This window comes from Staurois parvus, unplaced genomic scaffold, assembly GCF_062004578.1.
Source record: "Staurois parvus isolate SC_StPar_1 unplaced genomic scaffold, SC_StPar_1.0 ptg000506l, whole genome shotgun sequence".
Lineage (NCBI taxonomy): Eukaryota > Metazoa > Chordata > Amphibia > Anura > Ranidae > Staurois > Staurois parvus.
In genome coordinates, this window is record NW_028318302.1 from 718,339 (window position 1) to 745,466 (window position 27,128).

Below are 27,128 nucleotides of genomic sequence, written 5' to 3' on the forward strand. Positions count from 1 at the left end.
TCCTCTGCATCATTCAGATGTTCAGTGGCAAACTTCAGATGGGCCTGGACATGTACTTTCTTGAGCAGAGAGACCTTGCGGGCACTGCAGGATTTCAATCCTTGTCGGCGTACTGTGTTACCAATTGTTTTCTTGATGATTGTGGTCCCAGCTGCCTGGAGATCATTGACAAGATCCTCACGTGTAGTTCTGGGATGATTCCTCACTGTTCTCATGATCATTTGCACTCCACGAGGTGAGATCTTGCATGGTGCACCAGACCTAGGGAGACTGACAGTTGTTTTGTGTTTCTTCCATTTGCAAATGATTGCACCAACTTTTGTCAGCTTCTCACCAAGCTGCTTGGTGATAGTTTGGTAGCCCGGTCCAGCCTTGTGTAGGTCTACAATCTTGTCCCTGACATCCTTGGACAGCTCTTTGGTCTTTGCCATGGTGGAATCTGATTGTTTGATTGCTCCTGTGGACAGGTGTCTTTTATACAGGTAAAATGAGATTAGCAGCACTCCCTTTAAGAGACTGCTTCTAATCTCAGCATGTTACCTATATGAAAGACACCTGGTAGCCAGAAATCCTGCTGAATGATAGGGGATCAAATACTTATTTCCCTCATGAACATGCAAATCAGTGCATAATTTGTTAGACATTATCTTTGGTAAAAATAAAAAATCCCAATAAGTGTATATTAATTGATTTGCATGAAAGTTATAGTGTCTACAAATGGTGGCATATATAATGGAATTTTTATTTGTTTTTTTATACTAGTAATGACGGCGATCGGCAACTGCAGCGGGCATTCTGACACTTAAATTGGGTGGGAACTGACCAGCTGCCACTGACACTAATACAGTGACTATTGCTAATAAAAAGCACTGATCACTGTACTAATTAGAGTAGGCAGGAAGGGGTTAACATCTGGGGAGATCAAAGGGTTAGCTGTGTACTATTTTGTGCTTACTAGGGAATGTGCTGCTAGATAGCAGCATGTCCCCACTGACAGGAGAGATGTGTGCCGTTTACACTCAGATCTCTCCCCTGTCAGTTGCTCCGCTGATCACTTAGTCCTGGCCATAAATTGCTGGCTGGGACCCAGTGATTGACATCTCTAGGAGCCAATGACAGTGCGGGTAGGGTGGCATGCATGCTCCCTACCTGGAAATGCACCTGCTATAGAGCGGTCTTAAAGTGGTTAAAATATCAGTCATTTCGGTGAGGAAAAAAAAAAAAAAAAAAAAGAAAAAACTTGCGTGATCGCGCATTTCTGTGAGCATGCACACGTCTATTCACCAGCCGTTTCATGGGAATTCCCTTACATTGCCCCCCCCCTTAGGGGAAGCCTCCGGATGCCTACTAAAGCTTGTTTTTCAGGATGAAGATAAGCTTGCACTAACCGTGGAGCATGGACATTAGCGGATGGTTCCCAGGAATTTTCCTCTGGCCCGTAGCCTTTCCATTTGATGAGGATCTGGGTCTGACCACCCCTCTTTCTACAGTCCAAGATGGCTTCTACTTCATATTCCTCATTATCTTCAACAAGCAGTGGAGCAGGAGATTCTGGACCTCGATCCGGAAATAGACTTGGGACTGTTGGTTTTAATAAAGAGACATGGAATACCGGATGGATCTTCATATTCTTTGGTAACATTAATTCAAAAGCTACAGGATTAATCTTTCTTTTGATTGTAAATGGTCCCAGGTACCTTGGACCAAGCTTCTTTGAAGGGCAGCTCAACTTCAAGTTTGTTGTGGATAGCCAAACCTTATCTCCTGGTTTCAGATTCAGATTCCCCCTTCTTTTTTTTCATAAAATTTCTTGTTATTTGTCTGAGCCTCTAAAATAGTTTCTCGTAACATTTGACCATTCCTATTGAGGAAATCCAGCCTTTCTTGTACCGTCGGGATAGTGGGTTTCTCCAGCATTTCAGGGAGGAAGGAGGGATGGTATACATAGTTGGCATAAAAAGGGGACTGTTTGGTAGCAGAGTGGATGGAATTGTTATATGCAAATTCTGCCAATGGAAAGAGAGACACCCAGTCATCCTGTAAGAAGATTAACATCGTAAATATAGTTCAAGGGTCTGTTTTGTCCTCTGTTTGCACATTTGTTTGTGGATGATACGCAGAAGAAAAGCAAAGTTCGATCTCTAGTGCCTCACACAGCTTTCCAGAACTTAGAAGTGAACTGTGCTCCCCGATCGGATACGATATTGCTGGGAAAACCATGTAACCTCACAATCTCTTTAATGAAAGCAGAAGCAGTCTCAGCAGCAGAAGGAGTCCCTCTCAGGGTTATGAAATGGGCCATTTTTGACAGACGATCAACCACAACAAAGATGGTGGTGAACCCTTCAGATGGGGGAAGCTCTACAATAAAATCCAGAGAAATCATACTCCATGGTTTTTCAGGTACTGGGAGGGATTCCAATAGGCCCCAGCTTTTGGCTCTATCAGACTTGTTTCGGAGGCATACCGAGCAAGATCTAATGTAATTTTTACAATCTTTTTTTAAGTTTGGCCACCAGAAGGAACGGGAGACCAAATTTGAGGTCTTGTGGATCCCGAAGTGACCCGCTAAAGGATGATCATGGCATCTTTTAAGAATGAGAGTCCTGAGTTGTTCCGGTGTATATAAATCTGTTCTTTATGCAGATACAGACTGTCCCTTAGCTGAAGATGCATTTCCAAGGGGGGTGGATGATCATCAACCACTGCCTTTATTTGTGATACAAGGTCTGCTTGCAGGAGTAAAGTTTTTAGCTGGCAGGATTGTGTCAGATTCAAATGGTACTATTGGGTCATGAAACATGCGTGAGAGCGCATCAGGTTTGCCGTTCTTTGATCCTGGATGGTATGTCAAGTGAAACACAAAGCGATAGAAGAAAAGCGCCCATCTTGCCTGCCGTGGCCTTAGGCATTTTTCAGTTCTCAAGTATTCCAGATTTTTGTGATCCGTAAAAATTAGGATAGGGTGTGAAGCTCCCTCCAGCAAGTAGCGCCATTCCTCGAGGGCCGTCTTGATGGCTAACAGCTCCCTGTCTCCTATGTCATAGTTCCTTTCAGGGGAGCTTAACTTTCTAGAGAAGAAGGCAACAGGGTGAAGGAGGGACTTGGAGCTATATTGTCTCAACGACAATGATAAAGACTCAACAGCATTTTCAGAAGTGTCTATTTCGAGAACATAAGCTAAAGCAGGATCTGGGTGCTTCAGGATAGGAGCAGACGTGAATAAGGTCTTTAGTTGTTCAAAAGCTGCTTGAGCCTCGGGAGTCCATTTAAAAGCAACATGTTGCCTGGTTAACTGCGTGACTGGTGCAATGATATCAGAAAAGTTCTTAATAAATTTCCTATAGAAATTAGCAAATCCCATGAAGCGTTGTACCGCTTTCCTGTCTCCTGGGATGAGCCACTCTAATACAGGGGTCATTTTTGAGGATCCATAGAAATGCTATCGGGAGTAATCACAAGTCCGAGGAACTGAATGGTCTGTTTCTCAAATTTGCACTTTTCCGCTTTGGCATAGAGGTGATGTTGGCGTAACCTACCTAGTATCTTCTTCACGTGGTCCTGGTGTCGTTTTATTGAGCTTGAAAATACTAGGATGTCATCCAAATAGACAATGATAAATAAATCAAGATAGTCCTGGAATATATCATTAGTGAAATGTTGGAATGTTGCTGGGGCATTACAAAGGCCAAATGGCATAACCAGGTATTCAAAGTGCCCAAAGCATGTTTAAAAAGGCAGTCTTCCATTCAACCCCTTCACGAATTCTGACTAAATTGTATGCGCCTGTCAGATCTAGTTTTGAAAAGACACATGCCCCTCGTAGCCTTTGGAACAATTCAGGAATCAGAGGAAGAGGATAGCGGTTCTTGACTGTTATCTTATTTAGATCACGATAGTCCACACATGGTCTAAGAGTATGATCTTTCTTTTCAACAAAGAAGATGCCAGCTCCCGCTGGTGATGTAGAAGGCCGAATAAACCCTTTTTCCAGGCTTTCATCTATGTAATTCCGGAGGACCCCTAGTTCCAATTCGGAGAGAGGGTAAATTCGCCCAAAAGGGATCTCAGCACTGGGCAGGAGTTCAATAGGACAATCGTAGGGCCGGTGCGGGGGAAGAGCATTGGCACTCTTTTTGTTGAATACATCCAAGGAATCATGGTAGGCGGCAGGGACAAGTTTCATCATCTCTGAATCAGGATGGATACTAAGAAGAGGGATCACTGCTCATAGTTCCCTTGGAATGCAATGAGTTTGACAGTATTCGGAAGAAAAGAGGATCTCCCCGGAGAGCCAGTTGATGGATGGGTTGTGCGCCCTTAACCAGGACATGCCGAGGATGACCGGAAACATTGGTGAGGTTATGACATCCAGACGTAGAAGTTCCTGATGTCCCGAGGATGAGTGGCAGAAGATTGGCATAGTCTCTTACGTCACTGGGCCAGAACTGATACCAGAGCCATCAGCCAGATGGACCGAAAATCTTTGTTTCTTGGTACAGAGAAGGATATTGTATTGATTAGCAAAGGTAGAATCCATGAAACAGCTACAGGCACCAGAGTCCATAATTGCTAGAACAGTAATAGTTCTTTCAGCAAGTTGCAAGTGAAGAAGGAAGGAGAGGTGCATTTGACTAGTTCCTTGTGGGTGCATCATAAGGAACCAGCTAGGAGGTCTCACTGGACATGTCATTACATAGTGACCTGCATCACCACAGTAGAGGAAGAGGTTGGAGTTTTGTCGTCGAAGACGTTCAGCAGAGGATAAAGGTTGTCTCCAAAAGCTCCTACGAGGAGAATTACTATGCCCCCTTTCGCTGGGGAGTATGTCTGATGCGACAGCAGTGGGTGAGGGGACAGGAGTCTCCATTTCAGAGCAGATCAACACACCCCTGCTAGTTCTTTCACCCTGCCTTTCCTGGAGCTGTCGGTCGATTTGAATGGCTAGGTTTATCAGGTCCTCTAGCATGGTTGGTACCCCTACTCAGGCAAGCTCATCTTTCAAGGTGTTGGAGAGACCGAGGCGAAACTGATGGCGGAGAGCAGACTCGTTCCATTGAGTGTCAGAACTCCATATACGGAACTCAGTCACATAGTCCTCTATAGGCCTTTGGCCTTGCTGTAGCTTGCTAAGCATAAATTCTGCAGTCTGAAGATGGAAAGGATCAGTGTAAAGTTGTGACATGGCTGAGAAAAAAAGAGTCAGTAGAAGTTAGAGCCGGATCATGTTTCTCACGAAGGTGGTGTGCCCAGGATTGGGGTTCATTCTGAAGGAGTGAAATAATGAATTCCACTTTGGTGCTTTGTGATGCAAACGTTCTTGGTAGCAGAGAGAAATATAGCTCACAGGAGTTACGAAAGGTTCGACACTTCCTGCGGTCTCCCGTAAAATATTCAGGTATTGGCACTCGGGGTTCAGGTAGAGGAAAAGTTTCATAAATCATGTTGAGCTCTGTCTGAGTAGTTATATCTGAGACTGCAGAGGGACCCAGGGTTGCTGAAACATCTGGCTTGGCTGGTAGTTGGTTCTCCATGTCAGGAATGGACTGGCCAGCAATAGTGGGACTCAGCTGCCTTATGAGCTGCAGTACCAGGGCTGGCCAGCGGGTGCTCCCAGCAATCAGAGACTCAACCTTGCAGCCAGTCAAACACCTGGAACTAATTATACTGGTGTATTTAAGGGACATTCAGACCTGCAGACTCTGCCTTGGTGTTGTGTTTCTCTTGGGCCCTGTATCCTGTTCCTGCTCTCTGTTCTTGTCTGATTCTCTGCTGACCCTGCTCTGATCCCTGGCTTGTCTGACCATTCTCCTCTGCCTGACCCTCTGTACCACGCTGCCCGCTACCTGCTGAACCTGGCCTGTGACCCCGACCATTCTCCGCTTGCTCCCCCTGTACCTACCTGCCCGACTGATATTGACCCGGCCTGCCTGACAACGCTTGCATTGTATGTACTGTTATCTGTGGGTGGTTGGTTGGTTTGTTTGCACTGTGTTATGTTTTAGTATTGCACTGCGTTTATGTTTGTATTGTTAGTGTTAATAAATTACATTGTTTATAACATATCTGAAGTCTGCGTTTCCCTGCGTCAGTCACACACCTCTGGTCATACCCGGGAGCCCTGACACTCCATGTGATCAAGGTTTTTTTGAAAACTCTGCACCATGTAAGACAAGGCAGAGATTGATTGGCAAAATGTCCCCCAATGCAGAGGCCTCCCTTTCAGATGCCATCACTGGCTGACTGGTACTGTCACGTACCTGATTGGAAACTGAAATGACGAGGTCGGCCTCACTTGTGTGTCACTAGCCCTGACCCCACTGGAAGTGGAACAGAGGGTGTCTAGGGACCAGGGGGACAAGAGTGCCAGCAGATGTTGTTTGCAGCACTTGCAGCTGGAGTCCTTAAAAGACTGATGGACCACCGATTCAGGAACAGTAGCGATATGCAGAGATGGTATGGTAGATCGCCAGGCGTGCACAGAACAAGGCAGGAAGCTGGGATAGGAGACAAGAGCAATGTCATAGGAATAGCCGGGGTCATAAACGGGCAGACAGCGAGGTACCAAATCATAAGCAAGCCAAAGTCAGGAGCAGAGCTGAGGTCAGGAACGAGTATCAAGCAGGAGAGTAATCAAGAGTCAGGTCAGGAACAAGCCGGGTCAGCAACAAGGGAATCACACAGGAACGAGCAGGATACGGGGAACAGCTGAAGAAAAGTCAGCACTCAGCACAGGCAGAGGCACCCTTTAAATAGTCCGTCTGGCGCCAATTTTCGTGGTGCGTGTGCGCATGCGCACATCTATTCGCCAGGCGTCTCACGTGAATTCCCTTACAGCAGCTCCAACAAAATTATTGAATTATAAAACTGCAAAATGTCACAGTGTCAAGAATCTTTGTCCAGCTGAAAAGCACCTAAAATGCAGTACATATCATGTAATTCATTAAAAAGAAAGGCTTTATTTTTTAAAATGAAATTTAAGAAGTTGACCAAAAATTGAATGTAGTATCTTCAGTCTTTAGGCTATGTTTTTGTCGACATTGTATAAGAAGCAGATATTTTATATTTCTTTTTTAAATCAAAGAAGATGTTTACTAAAAACAAACCAGGTACAGTTCCAAAGCAAAAATTATGCATATGCAATCAATATCAAAACAGTATTGAAAAGCACAAAAACTTACACTGCTCCATGGTACAGAAGCAAAGTGCCTTAAAGCAGTAGTAAACTGCGTCCAAAATAAATAAAAAAATCCCCTTGCCAGGTAAAGGCATAATGTGCATCGCATACTAGCACATTATACAGAACTTACCTTAACCCCTTGATGCCGACGTCACACAAATATGTGGCCTCACGGAACTGGGCTTTTTTCCGTGGGGCTGCATATTTGCGTACCTGACTTTGTGCTTGGAGCATGCCCCTCGGGGCGCTCCCAGCACAGAGACCGCGGTGTCACTGAGAGCCCCGGGTCCTGTTCTAACGATCGGGACCCGGGACTCCCGATTCTGAGTCACATGATCGCTGTGATAGCCTCTGATTGGCTATCACAGTGATCAGTCACTGTACAGCCCGACCCCTTGCTTTTTTGCTTTGTTTGGGTCAAGGTCAGGGTCAAAGGTCAAGATTAAAAAAAAATTGGTGTCAGTTAGTGTTAATGTCAGTGTCACTGTGTTTTAGGTAAAAAAAAGACAACAAAATGCGCACTATTGTTTCTGGGCTGTACTACGGGTACAAACAACAAATAACACACATATATGGTATTGCTGCAATCGTCAAGAGCTGGAGAATTTATTTTGAGTTGTTCTTTGGTGGTAGTTGGTAGTAACAAGAAGCACACAGCTAAATTTAAAAAATGATTTTTTTTTTACTATTTTGGGTTAGTTTTCCTTTGATAATAAAAAAAATCAGGAGCTATCCATTACCATTTACCACCAAATTAAAGCCCAATTTGTCCTTAAAAAATCAAGGTATAATCCACCTGGATGTACAAAGTAGTTGTGGTGATATGTACGGTTTTACTATCACATGTCCACGTTGCAGAATTGTGCTTGGGCATTTAGATTTGTTTTACCCTTAGGCATGAAAGGGTTAAAACAAATTCCTCCAGCGGTGCTTTGCCACCTCTGTAGAGGCTTCCATCTTCACCCGGTATTCCTTTCAGGTTTGAGAGCTCCGACCTTCTAGCTGGCTGAGCCACAATGACATCACTCCCGTGCATTCACCTGGGAGTCTCGGGACACGGCACAGTGCTCTGAAAGAACGGCACGGGTATGCTGTTCCTTCTGAGTGAATATCTCCTAAACAGTTCTCATATTTTTTCAAATTTATCAGGACAGCTGATGCTGATAAATATATTTTACCAATCTAAGAGTGTCCCCATATGGATATTTTATATTTCTCAACCACTGCATATCAATTATATACGTAAATGCCCATGCACAAATCCCCATTCCAACTTTTTATTCAGTAACTATATGCCATTAGATTAATAGTTTTAGTCTGTCATGCTGACATAGACAGGATAGTATAGATAGTAAAGGCTTATATTGGCCATCTGATCTCTGCTTTTGACCAGGATCATCCCTGCCACTTGCTGCTTACAGGTTTAATTAACCACTTGACCTCTGAAAGATTTTGCCCCCTTCATGACCAGACCATTTTGTTTGCTACTCAGCACTGTGCCACTTTAACTAGCAATTGATTGGTCATGCAACACTGTGCCCAAATGTAATATATATAATTTTTCCACACAAATAGAGCTTTCTTTTGGTGGTATTTTTATCACCACTGTTTGGTATTTTTTAATTTATATAATAAAAAATATTTTGAAAAACAAAAATATTTTCTGGTATAAAACATATCCAATAAACTCTTTTTTCTTCATAAATTTAGGCTAAAATGTATTTTGCTACATGTATTTGGTAAAAAAAAAATCCCAATAAGTGTATATTAATTATTTTGTGTGAAAGTTATAGCATCTACAAACTATGGTACATATACTGGAATGCCATGACAGTACAAACACTCCCCAAATTACCCTTTTTTGTAAAGTAGACAGCCCAAGGTATTTGTTGAGAGGCATGTTGAGTCCATGGATAATTTATTTTTTTGCTACAAGTTTTTGGAAAATGACAAAAGTTTTTTCTTTTACACTCAGTTGTCACTTTAATGAGATTTCTCATACATGCCATGGGTATATGCAGAATTACACCCCAAAACACATTCTGCTACATCTCCCAAGTATAAGGAAACCACATATGAGAAACTTTTTAGCAGCCTAGTAACATATAGGACCCAAAATCCAAATGAGTCCCTGCAGGCTTTCAAGGAGCGTTAATTACGCTTTGGATTTCCTGACTGTCACATTTTCAGAAGCCCTAAAATGCCAGGACAGTAGAAACACCCCCCAAATGACCCCTTTTTGGAAGGATAACACCTCAAGGTATTTGCTGAGAGGCATGTCGAGTCCATAGACAATTTTTTGCCACAAATTTTTGGAAAATGACATAAAAAGTTTTCTTTTACACAAAGTTGTCATTTTAATGGGATATTTTCACACATGCCATAGGTATACATGCGTGAAGAGACATCTTGGGAGCCTAGCCGGTACGAGGGCCCATAATCCAATAAGCACATTCAGGCTTTCAAATGGCATAACTTGCACATGTGGTTTCATGACTATCAGTTTCGAATGGCCCTAAAATACCAGGATAGTACAAACCCCTCCAACATAACCCCTTTCTAGATACTACAAGGTATGGGTTGGTAAGAGGCAAGGTGAGTATTTTTCAGATTTAATTTTTTTATCACAGGAATTTGAAAAATGAAAAAAAAAAAATACATTTTTGTTTTCTTTCTTCATTATTCTAAAACTTGTGGCAACAGATGAGATCTGCAAAATACTCACCATACCTCTTAGCAGATGCCTTGGAGTATCTACTTTCCAAAAAAGGGGTAATTTGAGGGGTGTTTATACTATTCTGACATTTTAGAGCCTCCGAAACTGTGATCGGTTGTCAGGAAACCAAATTTTCATGTTACGCCCTTTGAAAGCTGGATGGTGCTCATTGGATTTTGGGCCCCCGTATGCAGCTAGGCTCTTAAAATGTCTCAAACATGTGGTATCCCCATACTCAGGAGAAGTATAAGAATGTATTTTGGTGTGTAATTCCATGTATATCCATGGCATGTGTGAAAAATATCCTGCAAGAAATATATTTGGCCTGTGGGCTAAAAGGAAAAAAAACCCAACAGATTCCTCCATTAAAAATATGGATGAAGAAACCTCTGCTGGAAAAAAGTGAAAAAGTATACGCTAAGCGTAGGAGCTACCGACACCTGACCAACCAATGCTCCTAATGCTGGGTATACACATTTTCTTTTTAACTGTGAATGGGGAAATCCCCCCTGCAGTGCTGCAGGAACTGACATATGTATTCTGAGAGCAGCCCCCTTCTGCTGTCAGATAACACAGATCTGTGCTACAGCTGACTGGCGTTCCTGCAAAGCAATTAACAGTTAACAATCACTCACAATAACAATATAACATTAACTCAATAAAAAAACTTTTTTTTTAACTGTTTTTGTAACTTAACTTTTCAAGCCTTTGATTTTAGGGTCTCTCAGAATTTGCTAAACAGCTTCCTGACCATCTAACATATTTAGAAACCCTTACTGGGCAGAATTGTGTGGACATATAGTTCACTACGGTATGGTAGTGTCACTAACTGTGGTAGTGAGCCCTTGTAGATAGTCAACTTGGGGTTCCCCAGGGCACGGAGTCTAAGCCCCAGCCTGCTTCTTCACTAGAGCCCCTGATGGTGGGGATGGACTTGCAGCAAGCTGGGACCAGGTCATGGTTTCCCAGGTATGCCCAGTTGAGGATGAGGAGACCGCTCATGGGAGCAGAGTACAATGGGAGGAGACAAACAGAAATCCAATAGACTAGCCAAGGTCAGGACGGGGAAAACAAGCACAGTCAGAGAACGAAGCCGGGGTTGGTACACGAGTAGTCAATGCAGGATACAGGAAATAGTAACACACAGGAGCTCACACAACTAGGAAGTTGCTCAGGCAAAGTGGCCTAGACTGAGCAGGCCTTATATAGGCAGGCAAACAAGGAGGCGGGCCAGGAAGTGATGGAAGGGAAGGAAATAAAACCCAGAGAACAGCAGATGACGCCCATAGGTGAGCACAGACAAACACACATGTGAAAGGGATCAGAAACAGCACTGCAGCAAGGAGGTAAGAATACACAAACAAGAAACAGGTGACAGGTAGCTGTGGAAGCAGTCCTTGATGCAAAGGCCAGGTTGGTCAGGACAGAAGGGACAAAAAAGATGGGTATCACTCCTTATTCCGCATATATACCACAGATATCTTTTTTGGGGTGACCTTTGTTTTGGGGTTAAGTTGGAAGACATCTGGAAAATGCCTCTCATGCAGCCGGCTATCTGCATCTGAATTTAGTCTATGGATCACAGTGCCTTTATGGATACAAAAGGGATGAGATGGTCAATCCTGAAATTTTGTTTACAAATGTTTTTATTAAGAGGTAGACTACGGCAAATACAAATACAAAATACAAGTGTAAAAAGGAAAAAAGAAGACAAGTACATGACAAGTGTAGTCAACAATATCAGCAGATCAAGCACAAAATCACCTGAGTTTAAATACAGAAGAACCCATTAATGACATCAATCGAGTAATAGGTGTTGATGTGTTTTCCAACCATCCCATTTACTGTTAAATGAGTGCAACCTATCTAGCAACGTATAGTGAATACGTTCCATAAGCAGAACTAAATCAACTCTCCGTAAGACAGCAGCCAAAAGAACATCTTAATTCCAATTAAGGGCAATCGCCCACAAAGTAGAAGTGCAAATGGTATTAATCAGCCTCATTTGGTTATCTGGGGTCCCTGAAAGCGACACTCCCAACAAACAAACTTGCAGGGATAAATGCACCAGAGAATCCATCAGTGCAGATACCACCTCCGAGATCCTATGCCAGATCAAGGAAAGACCAGGACATGTCCAGAATACATGCACCAAGGTACCAGCAAGGCCACATCCCCTGAAAAAGAGGTGCGACATTCCCGGAAACATGATATGAAACACCGAGTCAAAACCTTCAGTGCCGTCTCCCGGACCGAAAGGGATCTAGAGCTCCTCCGTGTATTTTCCACCATAGAATCCCAGTCCTCATCGGAAAATGCAACACCACAATCAAGGTCCCATTTTCGTCTATACAGAGGAGACAAGGGAAACATGGTATTTAAAGATATAACTCAGAGATAAGACCCCTACCCCTGGGCAAGTTACTACTTTCAAAAATAATTATTGGGAACGAGGGCGTCAATCCAAAGTGGAAACTAAAGAAATGTCGTATTTGTCGATAGCAAAAATATTCACAAAGGGGGATATCAAATAACGTACACAGCATCTCATACTGTATAAAAGACCCGCCTCTCTGAAAATCTAATAAGAGCTCGGTCATACCACCAGCCAAAGGCCTGTAGAGATGAAAATGTGGCGGTAAAACTTGGATCAACAAAAACGTTGCACCCGGTGGGGCTGAAGAAATAAGACCCAATTTCAATTTGTAACCGGACCAAAAGGGTCAAAGAGTGAAACACAATCGAGTTATTGTTCAACAACGAGAGAGGGGGAATATTTGCCCATAATAAACCCATTAAATACAACGGGTGTATAGATTGGCATTCAAACATGACCCAGGGAGTCTGGGAGTTAATAGTCACCCATTGTGCAATTTGAGAAAAACGAGCAGATACAAAATAAAGCCAAAAGTTGGGAAGGTCAAAGCCTCCCTGTCTTAGCGATTTATATAGAACAAGTGAGGTAAAGTGGGGATGTTTATTATGCCAAATGAATTGTTAATCACCCTTTGAAAGTGATCCAAAAACATTTTATAGATCGACAATGGAAGCGCACAAAATGAATAAAGACATTCATCTTTACTGCCGTGACTCTACCCATAAATGATAGTTGGTAGCCGTGCCAGATCTTAAGCAAAGTGAAAAGATGGGATACACAAGGTGGGTAATTGGCTGCGAATAGCTCAGAATACCTGGGCGTGAGCTAAATACCCAAATAAAGAATCCGGTCCGTGTTCCACCAAAATGTGAAAGAATCACAGAGGGATTCCCCCAAAGATTCAGTGACACTAATAGGCATAAGTACAGACTTAGTAAAATTCACAGAAAGACCTGATATGGATCAAAAGTATTCAACGGTGTGCATTGATTAGTCAAGGAAACAAATGGGTTAGTAAAAAAGAGCATAATGTCATCTGCATACATACATATCTTAACCAAGACCAAGAGTGGATACCCTGAGATATCAGGATGTGCTGATGGCAATAGCCAAGGGTTCCAAAATAAGTGCAAACAGTAGGGGCGAGAGCGGGCAACCCTATTGGGTACCTCTACCTAATGTAAAAAAAAAGGTACATCCGGGGAGACGAATCCTCATTTGGGGAGAATTATATAAAGCACATACACCTGAGAGAAATAAGTCACTAAAGCCCAATCTCTGCAACAGCAAAAATAGATATGGCCAGAGAACACTATCAAAAGCTTTATTGATATCCATTTCAATAACAATACCTCCTTAGAATGTAGATTAGCATCTTGAATAACATTTAATGTGAGGTGCATATTATCATTGATAAGTCTATCTGGAATAGAACCTGATTGGTTGGGGGAGACCAAGGATGAAATAAGACGGGCCAATCTGTCCACTAAGAAACGACTAAAAGTTTTTAAGTCATTATTCATCACAGAGATGGGCCTATACTTTTGTGGTAAAAGGTGATTCTTGAGGGGTTTAGGCAATACAGATATGTTGGCCAATAACATTTCATCAGGAAAATTGCCACCCTGCATAACCTCATTGAACATAGGCACCAAAGTTGGGGCTACAAGAGGTGCAAAATGCTTGTAATAGCTAGCCATGAGCCCATCAGGGCACATAGCTGTGGATTTTTTCATTGTATCAGTTACATGGATAACCTCCTCTACAGTACCAGGGGCAATAAGAAATGAAATCTGAGAGGGTGTAAGAGCAGAAAGAGGCAGGGAATCAAGCCAAGAGACATCCGGGGGAAGTGAATCTGCAGGTAGAGGGGCCAGCAGGGAGGAATAGTACCTTGCTTGGTGCGCAATTTATATATATGAGGGGGGCGAATGGAATGGTTAAGTTTCTGGGCAAACATGGACAAGGCTGAATTACTATGCAATAAAACGATGCCCTTGACCAACGGAGAGCTTTTTCAGTTTTGTTTGAGAAAGTAAGGTATTCAATTGTAAACGCTTCTGCGTGATCATGCTCCTGTTCAAAAGGGATGGGTTACCTACATGTGTTCTATAATGTGTTTCCAGTTCTCGTGAGCCTCTTAATTTGTTTCCAACGATCCCTATTCCTGGCTGCCGCCACAGAAATAAGGCGGCTCCGAAGAACCACCTTGTGAGCTACCCACAGCATAGCCAAGGAAGTATCAGGAGTGTTATTCAATTGGAAATCTTGAATTGAAATAGATACATCTTGACAAGATATAGCGTCTGTAGGCATAGTCATTCAACCGCCAGGAGTAGGGAGTGGATGCTAGGCCTATAAAAGTGACAGACAACCCCAACACAACCATATCTCTGCCTTCGAAGAGTTGGCTAAAAGGATCAGAGAGCAATATATATAGTCCAGCCTGGCATAGGAATTGTGTGGGTGAGAGTAAAATGTATAATCCCTAGCACCCACATCATGTGCTCGCCAAGAGTCGACCAGCTGAAAAGACTAACCATTTAGTAAGGGATTTTGGGAAGGCCAGTGAGAGAATTGAGGAGGAGCTTCTATCCAATAATGGATTGGCAACCAAATTAAAATCACCTCCCACGAACAGATAATGGGACAGAAACTTATCAAGCCCATTAAAAAATTTGAAAAAAAAAGGGTGCTTGGGCCGAATTTGGTGCATAAACATTAGCTATAGTAAGCTCGCGCCCCAAAAGGATGCCCTTAATGATAATGAACCTGCTCTCAGGATCTCTATAAACCTGCTGAACATCTAACGGAAATGAGTTATGAAGAAATATTGCTACCCCCCTGCTTTTGGTGGAATGTAAAGTCTAAAACGCCTGCTTATAAGCTTTATGAAAATACGTAGGATGATTAGCCGCTGCAAAATGAGTCTCTTGTAATACGAGAATCTTCGCCCCTAGTTGCCTATACTGAAGGAATGCTGTTTTGCGCATATTTGGAGAGTTAAAACCCAGGACATTTTGTGAAAGACACTATCACCATGTGGAAATAGAAAGTAAAAGAGCATCTAACAACCTTATCATAACATGATATACCATATCAATAGAGGCTGAATCCCAAAAAAATAGTATCCATCAGGTCTACCATAAAAGTGAAAATCCTGAAATTTTGGGAAGGATCCAGTTCTTCCAGTAGCTTTGTAAATAACAAACGAATTGTGTAGAGCCAACTGAAATAAATATATAGACACTTTTTTGTACAAGTGTTTAGCTCTTGGGAGGCTAAATACTGTTGTATCAGTTGGTCGTTGACGTCTACATCTTCCATATTTAGATGATTGTCTTGGACAAGAGAGAGACTTTTCAACGACAACAGATACCAGATGTTTTTTTTTTTTTCATTTTATTGCTAGTAGTTCTTCATTCCGCAAGCAGGATAGATTGCAAGCCTGCCAGTAAAATGTAGAAGGGACATCTGCAAATTTCTAGGATAGATAATTTATGAGGGGCTGAATTTTGTGGAGCCAATTATAGTCAGAATCAACCAGGGGGCATCTGTTGCTCCATGTGTCCATTCACAAAGAGCCGCAGCTTGGCTCCGCCTCCTCTTTTCACTGGCTGTGATTGACAGCAGTGGGAGCCAATGGCTTGCGCTTCTGTCTCAGCCAGTGAGGAGAAGGAGTCCCGGGATAGCTGAGACTCCAGTGCACATCGCTGGATCGAGAGGGGCTTAGGTGAGTATTAGGGGGGCTGCTGCACACAGAAGATTTTTTACCTTCATGCATAGAATTCATGAAGGTAAAAAACCTTGAGCCTTTAGAACCTTAATTTTTACTTATTTTTGTTTTTTTAATTGTATCTTTATTTCACACATTTTATCATTTATTTCACTAATTGGAATAGTGTATTAGTTATACACGTTTTTTGGGCACATAGATTTGCTAATGCTCAAAAAAATTAAAGGGACACTTTGAAAACACATCAGATCTCAATTGGGCAAAATATCATGCTAGATATCTATACTGATATGGACTGGGTAAGTGTTAGCAACGTAAGGATGCCCCATTGTTTGGAAATTAAAATTATCAACCTACAGAGGAGTGAATTTGAAGGTACCCCAAAAATCAAAGTGAAAAAATGATGCAGCAGGCTAGTCCATTGGGCTGAAATTTCATTTCAGCAACCCAAAATTGTACTCAGTAGTTTGTATGGCCCCCACGTGCTTGTATGCATGCCTGACAATGTCAGGGCATTCTTCTAATGAGATAATGGATGGTATCCTGGGGTATTTCCTTCCAGATCTGGATCAGGGCATCACTGAGCTCCTGGACAGTCTGAGGTGCAACCTGGTGGCGTCGGATGGACCTAAACATGATATCCCAGAGGTGTTCTATTGCAGAGCTTAAAATTTCAAGTCCTAAGCTACTAGCCAGGCCTTAGAGTTACTCGCCACTAACAAACACACACCTGTACACACACACAGACATGTACATACACACACACAAACATACAGACACATGTATACACACACAGATACATGTACATACACAGAAATACACATCTTCCCTCTCTCTCTCTTCCCTCTCTCTCTCTTCCTTTCTCACATCGTATGGGGCTGCACACAAACACCTTCTCCAAGGGCTGCTGATTTCCGGGCAGCGGGGGGGGGGAGTTGCAGCCCCATACGATCCGTCAGTGTAGGGAGGGAGGCAGGGAGATCCCACAGAGCACAGCACAGCTCACCTGCTCCGGGCTTATTCCTCTCCGACACTTCTCTCCCTGCTCTTAGGCTGTCCCCTGGTCCTGGCTCGTCAGCTGCTGGAGGGAGAAGTATAGGAGCATCGCTCTGCAACTGCCCTCCCCCGCATCGATTCTCCTGCTGTCCGGGCCACTGCAAGGGTACCGGTGTGACCCCTCTGCTGGTGGCCCTGCATGGCTCTGTCCGCTGCTGCCCAAAAGGTCCCTTCTTCCTGGAGCGCTGCCACTCCCCTAAAAATTGCCGCCCTAGGCAAACGCCTTGTTTGCCTTGCGGTCGATACTCCCCTGCCCTGGGGGACACACTCGCTCGCACCTTAATTTCCAGTCGCCATTGCTGAACAGACAAGTGGAAATTTCAAGCCCTGTTCTATTGGATTTAGATTGGGTGAGCATGAGGGCCATTCAATGGTATAAATTTCTTCATCCTCCAGGAAATGCCTCCATACTCTCGGCACAAGAAGCTGGGCACACTGAAGACACATTGCACCAGCGTAGGGTCTGACAATGGGTCCAAGGATTTCATCCCAATACCTAATGGCAGTCAGGGTGCTATTGTCTAGCTTGTAGAAGTCTGTGCATCCCTCCATGGATATGCCCCACCAACAAAATGGTCATGCTGAAGGATGTTTCAGGCAGCATAATGTTCTCCACGACTTCTCCAAACCCTTTCACGTCTGTCAGATGTGCTCAGGGTGAACTTGCTCTCATCTGTGAAAAGCACAGGGCACCAGTGGCGGACCTGCTAATTCTGGTGTTCAGTGGCAAATGCCAATCAACGACATCAGGCCCTCAGGCCACCCTCATTAAGTCTCTTTCTGATTGTTTGATCAGAGACATTCACACTATTGGCCTGTGGGAGGTCATTTTGTAGAGCTCTGGCAGTGCTCATCCTGTTCCTCCTTGCACAAGGGAGCAGGTACCAGTCCTACTGATGGGTTAAGGACTTTCTACAACCCTGTCCAGCTCTCCTAGAGTAACTTAAAAATAATATAACAAACTGCGCAAATATCCCACATTCATGTTAGAGTTCTCCTAGAGCAGTGGTGGGCAACCTTTTTTTTCAACTGAGCCAAATCTCGCCAAAACCACGATTGAAATTTATTTTGAGAGCCACATTTTTAAAACTGAAAATACATCTCCCATATAGTAATTCATCCCCCATATAGTAATTCATCCCCCATAGTGTAATTCATCCCCCATAGTAATTCATCCCCCATATAGTAATTCATCCCCCATCGTAATTCATCCCCCATAGTAATTCATCCCCCATAGTAATTCATCCCCCATATAGTAATTCATCCTCCATATAGTAATTCATCCCCCATATAGTAATTCATCCCCCATAGTAATTCATCCCCCATATAGTAATTCATCCCCCATAGTAATTCATCCCCCCATAGTAATTCATCCCCCATAGTAATTCATCCCCCATATAGTAATTCATCCCCCATAGCAATTCATCCCCCATATAGTATTTCATCCCCCCATATAGTATTTCATCCCTCATATAGTATTTCATCCCCCCATATAGTATTTCATCCCTCATATAGTATTTCATCCCCCCATATAGTATTTCATCCCCCCATATAGTATTTCATCCCTCATATAGTATTTCATCCCCCCATATAGTAATTCATCCCTCATATAGTAATTCATCCCTCATATAGTAATTCATCCCTCATATAGTATTTCATCCCTCATATAGTATTTCATCCCTCATATAGTATTTCATCCCTCATATAGTATTTCATCCCCCCATATAGTATTTCATCCCCCCATATAGTATTTCATCCCTCATATAGTAATTCATCCCTCATATAGTATTTCATCCCTCATATAGTATTTCATCCCCCCATATAGTATTTCATCCCTCATATAGTATTTCATCCCCCCATATAGTATTTCATCCCTCATATAGTATTTCATCCCCTCATATAGTATTTCATCCCTCATATAGTATTTCATCCCTCATATAGTATTTCATCCCCCACAGTACTATTCCCCCCCCCCCCCTTCTAGTAAGCCAAGTCCCCCGTGTCAATTCACTTACCTTTTGCGTTCCTCTCGCTGTCTTCCCGCGCCGTTCGGGTCTTCAGGGCGGACTGTGAGAGGAGCCTAGCTCCCCTCCCCTCACGTTCGGCACGCTGCCCCGCCTACACACATCCTGACAGCCACATCCGCGGGCCGGATTAAAAGGTCCGCGCGGACTTTTGGGGCTGCCAACCGAGAGGAGGCAGGGGAGCGGCCGACCGAGAGGAGGGAGGGGAGCGGCCGACCGAGAGGAGGGAGGGGAGCAGGCGCCCGGCACACAGAAGAGCCGCATTAGAGTGGGTAAAGAGCCGCATGTGGCTCGCGAGCCGCGGCTTGCCGACCACTGTCCTAGAGTAACAGCCTGTCTCCTAGAGTAACAGCCTGTCTCCAGGAATCTCCATCATGCTCTTGAGACTGTGCTGGGAGACACAGCAAACCTTCTGGCAATGGCACATATTGATTTGCCATCCTGGAGGAGTTGGACTGCCTGTGCAATCTCTGTAGGGTCCAGGTATCTCCTTATGCTACCAGTAGTGACACTGACCTTAGCCAAATGCAAAACTAGTAAAAACAGTCAGAAAAGATGAGTAGGGAAAAAAATGTCAATGGCCTCCACCTGTAAAACCATTCCTGTTTTGGGGGTCATCTCATTGTTGCTCATCTAGTGCACTTGTTGATAATTTAATTAACACCAAAGCAGCTGAAAGTGATTAACAACCCCCTCTGCTACTTAACTGACCAGATTAATATCCCAGGAGTTTAATTGACTTGATGCTATACTCTGATAAAAAGTGTTCCTTTAAGTTTTTTTGAGCAGTGTATATGACCTGTAGGCTATTGGGCGCCACATCTAATTTTTCTAACCTGATCATCACAGTACACTGTGAAAGTAGTTCAGCCCCTTCCTTAATCTATAGATTTTTCACACACATTCACCGGGTTACTACTATTTGTTTATTGGTTTAGTTGTCAAATATAGGGGTCACACTGCAAAATATCGAATTTATATTTTTAACATAACAGGGAAATTAATGCACCTGAAGTGTTTGTTCTAAATTAACATTTTGCTCTAAATTTTGTACAGAGGTTTATATGACTACAAAAGACCACAGAAAAACAAATTAGTGCTTGGTGGGATATAACATCCCTAGAGCAATATATACAAGAAAATATGACACCAAGAAGACTTAGGCGGGACATCAGCCCTAAAGATGGATTGGAAGACCGAGAATTATTTAAAGAATGGTATCAGTTTTTCAATATTTGTGAAAAATATTGAGTATGATTATTCAACAAAGGAAAACTAAATTAATGTTAGTGTATAGGGACTCTATCATTGATTCTCTGGACTCTACCTCTTTATTATCCTCTTGCCACTTATAGACTTTCTGATCATTATAGTCTATAGCAAGAGTTTTATTTTTTTCTTTTATAACTATTAAACAAAAGTATGGGCTGAAGGCCACTGAATGTGCCTTAAAAAACTATCCAGGTTAACCCCCCCCCCCAAAAAAAAACAATTCAACTTAGAAGGTTTGGAGATGGCAATGGTCAATAATTACCTTTAGTATGGAGGTGAGTTTTATAACCAAGTTAAAGGGGTGGCAACAGGGGCAAGATATGCGCCGAGTGTGGCGATTATCTTCCTGAATAAATGGGAGGAGAAGATTTGTTTCTAAAATGTGGCCCCAACTAATCGTATTTAAAAGATTTATCGCCAATATTTTTTAATATTTGGTAGGGAGAAAAGGAAGATTTAAAAGTGTTCTTGCAATGGTTAAACACCAACCAACATGATATTAAATTTACCAGTACAATTAGTGATGAGATGGTGCATTTTTTTAGATCTTGAGATATGGGGAGAAGGACCATCGCTATTCACGTGCACCCATTTCAAAGAAACAGACAGGGGTGGATATATATCCATCAGGAGCTGCCACCATCCTGGATGGGTGAGAGCCATCCCAAAGGGACAGTTCATGAGGATTAAATGCAATTGCCAGTGAGATGAGGATTTTATGGCCAAATCAAACATGGTAATTGAAGGATTTATAGAAAAGGGGTACAAGAAGAATGAATTATAAAGAACCAGGGACCTGGTAAGAGGAATGGATAGAAAGAGATTAACTAAACAGGAAAGGAAAAAATCAAAATTCAATATCACCTTAAAAACATGTTATAATATACAATATAGGGAGGTGGAAAACATTATCAGGAAATACTGGCCAATACTATTAAGGGACCACTCCTTCAAAAATATTTTTATAAATGCACACCAGACCCCAGGAAGTGGAGCGGTGGTGCACACACGCTTCCTGTATTAGTGCCAAGATACTGGGCACCCACATCTGTAAAGTGAATTTCTTATAATTTGTGCTTCTATGGAGAGTTTTAATAAATGATACAAAATATCTTTTATGATTAATGGATTCACATTGATGGAAAGCGGTTGGATTTTGTGAAGAGTGGATACATTGAAGAAAGCTGAGCAGTGAGCTGTATCAACATTTCTGGGATACCAAGTGCTTTTTGGACCTTCCTTTTAATTAAGGTGGTCATGGATTTGTGGTGAGTGCATTGGAGTGGCACCTTTTTATAAGATCTTTTGGCACGGAGTAGACTTTATTTATTGGAGTGGGACTTTGGCATATTTAGTTTTCATTTTAAAATCTGATTATTAATAATTTATTTGGTATACTATAGTATAATTTATGGCATAGTGTGAGCACCACACTTGTTCAATATAATCACAAGGTTTCCGTGAAAAACAGCTGTAAAAGTCAGTCAGGGTTTGCAAGCACCTCCAGGAAGGCTACTATGCGATATACAGACCTGTGCTTGAATTCATGGTGGCTTCTACTAATGCTACTACTAATACTACACAAATCACCAACTTGTACTGCACTGCTGGTGATCGCCACTTCACCATGAAATACTGCAGTGCTGGTGTTTAAAAGGCCAGGATGTAATACACTGCTGGAGCTTCCCAGATCACCAAAAAGTTGTGCAGCGCTAGTAATGGAGCCCTGCTGCATCTGAGCATAATGCATGTGCTTCTAGCACTTCAGCAACATGGGGTTGGGCGAGTTATTTTAGCAGGGACCTCTTCACCATTGTTCATGCTGTCAGGGTGCCGCTGCTTTCTACAGGTTCATATTGAACCTGATTCTTACAGTGAGGCCTCTTCTTCGCTCTTATCTGTCATGCTCAGGATCCTGTACACCTCCTCACTCGTTTTTTGGCCATTTTGGGCACTAACTTTGCAGGTATGTACTATGGGAAGAAGAGCTCCTGGCTAGCAATCAGGGACTGCTTGCATGGTAGAAATAAAATGAAATACTAGTGCTAGCATGGATCAGGCCTGATCTTGCTAACACTATACTAGTAATAGCGGATATCAGTGACTTATAATGTGGTGGACAATCATGGACTGGCGCTAACACTGGTTTGGAGGGACACACTGACGCTATCTGATGTCGGAAGTGACACTAATATAGTGATCAGTGATAATACTGTACACTGTCGCTGTACTAATGACACTGACTGGGTGACAGGGATGATCAGGAGAGCAATCAAAGAGTTAAATGTGTGCCTAATAAGTGTATGGGTGCTGATTTTACTCACAGACTGGCTGGCCTTTCTTCCTGATCTCAGCTCTGAACGGTGAGTGAGATCAGGAAGCAGAACCAACCAGATCTGTGTGGTGTTTTTACTAACACACTGATCTCTGTGCTGTGGTTGGCTACAGCCATCAGCAGGTTCACAGGCAAAATCATTGGCTGTTCGCCTGCTGACAAACTCATGCTGTGTCCAGCTACAGCACAAACAGCAGGGGGAGTGCATGTGCGCCTGTAAACCTGTATGTGACCTCCTAGGATTGCCACCTCATCCCTTTAAACTCGAACACATATTAGTTACACAGGTTCTGAGGCTAATTTAATGCACATAAGGCACTAAGTGAGTTTTAATACCACCTTACATCAGCCACAGGACCTTTGGAAATAATATGTATTTGGTTTTAAAGGTATTAGTTGGCAACCCTAGTTCCCCCACGATGTGTGGGTAAGTTGCGGTGAACAGCAGAGCTGCCAGCCAGCAGTTAAACTGCTAGTCAGCAAGTGGTTAAATCCTGTGGGGTTAAAGGCTAGGGTAGGCTCAGATGTTTACACCAGCTCTAATCTGTCAGGGTTATGGATTTGTAGAACATGTATTCTTTACATTAACAATTCTTTCAAATCCAGAAAGGAGAAAAAAAACCAGCAGATACAAAGTTATGGTTGCTTTGCTTTTATGATGGATCATCACAAGGTCTTGCTCGGTGTCTTTTGATACAACTAAAGGGAATAGTTATAAAAGATTCTCTGGGACATTAACTGTACATTCACCCAAAATTCTGTGTTTTTTTTTTTACACAGGTCAGAACTCCTAAGGTTATTTAATTAGACTTTTTTTTAAATAATTAAAGTGATAAAACATGTTTTCCTCCTCCAGAAATAACCTACTCAGCACATCAAGTAAGGCAGCTGATATCCCATGTCAAGGGGGGCAATGAGCATGCATACCCTGCTATGTTATAACCAGCACATGTGCCTGTCAACATTTTCAGGAAGGTATAAGAGGGGTTCCTCAAAAAGCAGATATACTGTAACACATGTGCCCGTCAACATTTTCAGGAAGGTATAAGAGGGGTTCCCCAAAAAGCAGATATACTGTAACTCCCAATCACTGATGCAAAATACTGATTGGCACCCCAGTGCCCAGAAAAGAATAGCACAAGGGGGAGGGTTTATGTACCACCTGCCTGCCCTCCAGTAGGTTATCACTACACTTTGTGTACAGGATTATATTATGAATTGCATAATGCATGGTGTGGGTTCATAAACATATCATCGTTTTGTGTCTTATTCAAACCTGATCCAACTATGACATCCTGGGGATAAGTGGCTAAACACAGCTTTTTTTTATATATTTTATTTCTCTTGTGTATAGGAGATTATACTGATTCATGTTATGTGGTCTTTTTAACTGAAAATACTGCATAGTGTTGCACTTTTATGGCTTGCTTGGTAAGATTGTTTTTTTCAAAGTCTGCATTTGAAATCACAGGTGTTTATATTCATGGACTATTCCTTGATGGAGCACGCTGGGACAGAAAAACAAAGAGGCTAGGAGAATCTCACCCAAAAATCCTCTATGACACAGTACCCGTGGTAAGTAACCTGTTTTAACGAGAAAGCATGTGTGTATTTTTCTCTGAGTGCATCAGTTTGCTGTGGTATAATAAAACACTTTAAGCATTATGTATGAATTGATTGGCCCCTTGTGCTGCTGCTTCCTCTCACACTTTAGTTCTGCTGCACAGGGATTGCAAGATGCTGATGCCGGGTCAAATTCAGGTACTTACACTGCTTGCTCTCCTTGAGAGACAAAGCTTGATGAAAAGTATACATCCTAGAGTTATACTACTTCCTACAAGAGCAATGGACATTAGGCACATAGAAAACTGAAGGCCAGTTTTCTACAGTCCTAGTGCATCCAGTTCAACCAACAGAAAAAAAAAATACACACAACACTCACATATACAAAACATCCATATACACTATCCAAAACCCACAGTTGATCCAGAGGAAGGCAAAGTTACCTAGGATAACCCTAGGTTGCTTAATTATCAGCAACCTGTGTCCCTCACTGGACTCAGAGTAGGATTTTACTGTGACATTTGGATAGAGTAGGGGAGTTTATATTTTGATCTTTGTGTACCTGCATGGAAATTTCTCTTCAGTTCTTGTCCCAGAGACACAACGGATTAGAGGAAATCTTACAAAGTGAGGGGAATTCCCCCTCGGACATTTTCCCCCAGAAAAGGTGTCCCCATTGGAAGATTTTCCCTTACCTTATGTTCTGGGTTCATCTCCAGCATTTTGGATTTTCCTTTTTTGGATTTCCTCTCCCTTTCTGTTTTGGTGACAGTAGTCATCAGGGCAAACAGAATGGTGAATCTCTCCAGTGGGGCCACAGACAGAAATAAAAATTGACACAGCAAAGACTAAAAAAAGGTTTAGCCTAGAAATCCAATTTAATATCAGTGCCTCTAAATTTGGGCTGACAGCATTTCAAAAAAGATTTGTCCAACCCTCGGTGAATGAAACCTGGGCAGATTCACCCATTCTTAGCTGCAGGTCAGGAAATGTGAGGGTGAGTAAGGAGCATCATTAATCTCTAGTAATTCTATTTGTGATGCTTCTGATGCTAAGTCAAATAGTTATATTATGTAGCGGTAGCCAGAAGGTGAAAACTCGAGGTAACAAAGACATCAGATGTGGGGATCGTGTTGAAGATAAACCGTGAAAATGGCTGATTTATCCAGAAACAAGGTCTCCTTTAGAGAAGGCAATGCTGGTGTCAGTGATACCCTAGATTCCTTAACTACATCCAGACTGGATGAATTCTGACATTTCTTTCATATATATATAAAAATTAGCACGATATTTGTACAGCAGTTTATCTAATGCAAATTTTTGGAAATAACACTTAAATGAATTTTAGTGCACACAGACACAATATAATGCCCAATTTTTTGGTAAAACATAAAAGATGTTACATTGAGAAATAGATACATAACATGTCACACTTTAAAATTGTGGAACGGCACCAAACTACACTACCTAAAAATCTCCATAGGTGGTGCTGTAAAAGCCTTTTACAGGTTACCATTTTAGAGTTACACAGCTGGTCTGGCAATAATAATCATTTTTACTATGATGTTCACAACAATACATCAAATGTGTGTTGTGATCACTGTTTACATATGCATGTGGGACCTACGTGCGCTTTGCATTTGCATGGGGAAGGGGGGGGGGGGGGGGGGACAGGAGCACGTGAATTTTTTTTACAATTTTTTTTATTTATTGTTATAACAAGTGATGAACAACATCCCTTGTGATAGCATGGGCTGTGACAGGTCCTCTTTATGGAGAGAGCTGGGGTCTATTAGACCCTGACTTTCAAAGCATTCATTCTGTCCTCTGGCAAACCATGTATGGACAGTTATAAGGCGGAATCCAAGACAACAGGTAAATGTTTCTTACACACAAGTGTTACTAAACCCACAATAGTAAAATAAGTCTGTATATGCAGTAAAGCATGCTTGTTATACTCACAGTGGATTTTAAGGGGTTAATCCTCCACATTGTGTAAAAAGGCTGTTTGATCCTGTCTTCTCTGATCTCCCATTCTTCTACTGTCCCCAGTCCATCTGCTGATAGTACAGAAGGCTAGGAGCCATGCTGCACATGCTCAGTTTAGTGCATTGCTAGAGAGTTTGTTTTTATCTTTGGGAAGATGCATGTGATCAGCACAAGGCCAATCAGCACTGTCCAGACAGAGGGTCAGGGGTTATGCAGCCTCATAGGTCAATCAGAGCAGAATGAAAACTCCTCCTTAACCAGTGCTCAGCCAGACACTGATAGAAGTCACAAGGCTGCTATATACTGCCAATGAGATAAGATATTTAGCAGTTTATATTTATTAAAACAATAATATTTCTATGTTGTGTGTACTGTGGGAGACCAGCTATAGTGAATTCAGGGTCCTGGGTTTAGTAACAGTTTAACCTTTCTAGATAGCCAATTTTCACTTTTTAAGCTTAGGTCTACATTGGGTACCTATGGAAAAAAAATGGGCATTAGCCCCGTATGGTGCCTAAAATTGTCCACCTCAGACAAATAATAATTACAGACAAGTGATTACACAAAATTCCCAGTAAAATGACAATGTTATGATGCATAAAAAAACTAAACTGGAGGACTTGTATTGATAAGGTGATATATTTACTGGTCATGTATTAGCCAAATTTATGATAAACTAACAACACCTTCCACTGGAAGAATAAATGTTTAGTCTGATGTATGACTAGATTTAGTCTGAGAAATGACAATATACAGTCTCAAGAATAATGACATTCAGACTCAGAAGTGAATATCATCAGTGGCAATTATGATGTTCAGTCTGAGGAATGATGATATTCAGCCTAATTACAATATTTCATTCTGATATATGATGATGTCC

At 42.3% G+C, this 27,128-nt stretch overlaps 1 protein-coding gene across 1 annotated transcript in view; it reads left to right on the forward strand.

The window, feature by feature from the left end:
* The window catches only part of DNAH7 (dynein axonemal heavy chain 7), a 519,305-nt gene that overhangs the window by 483,581 nt on the left and 8,596 nt on the right, over nt 1-27,128 (forward strand). The window contains exon 66 of the mRNA XM_089689972.1: nt 24,168-24,271. Coding sequence (XP_089546098.1) covers nt 24,168-24,271 — 104 coding nt within the window. The remainder of the gene's footprint in view (nt 1-24,167; nt 24,272-27,128) is intronic.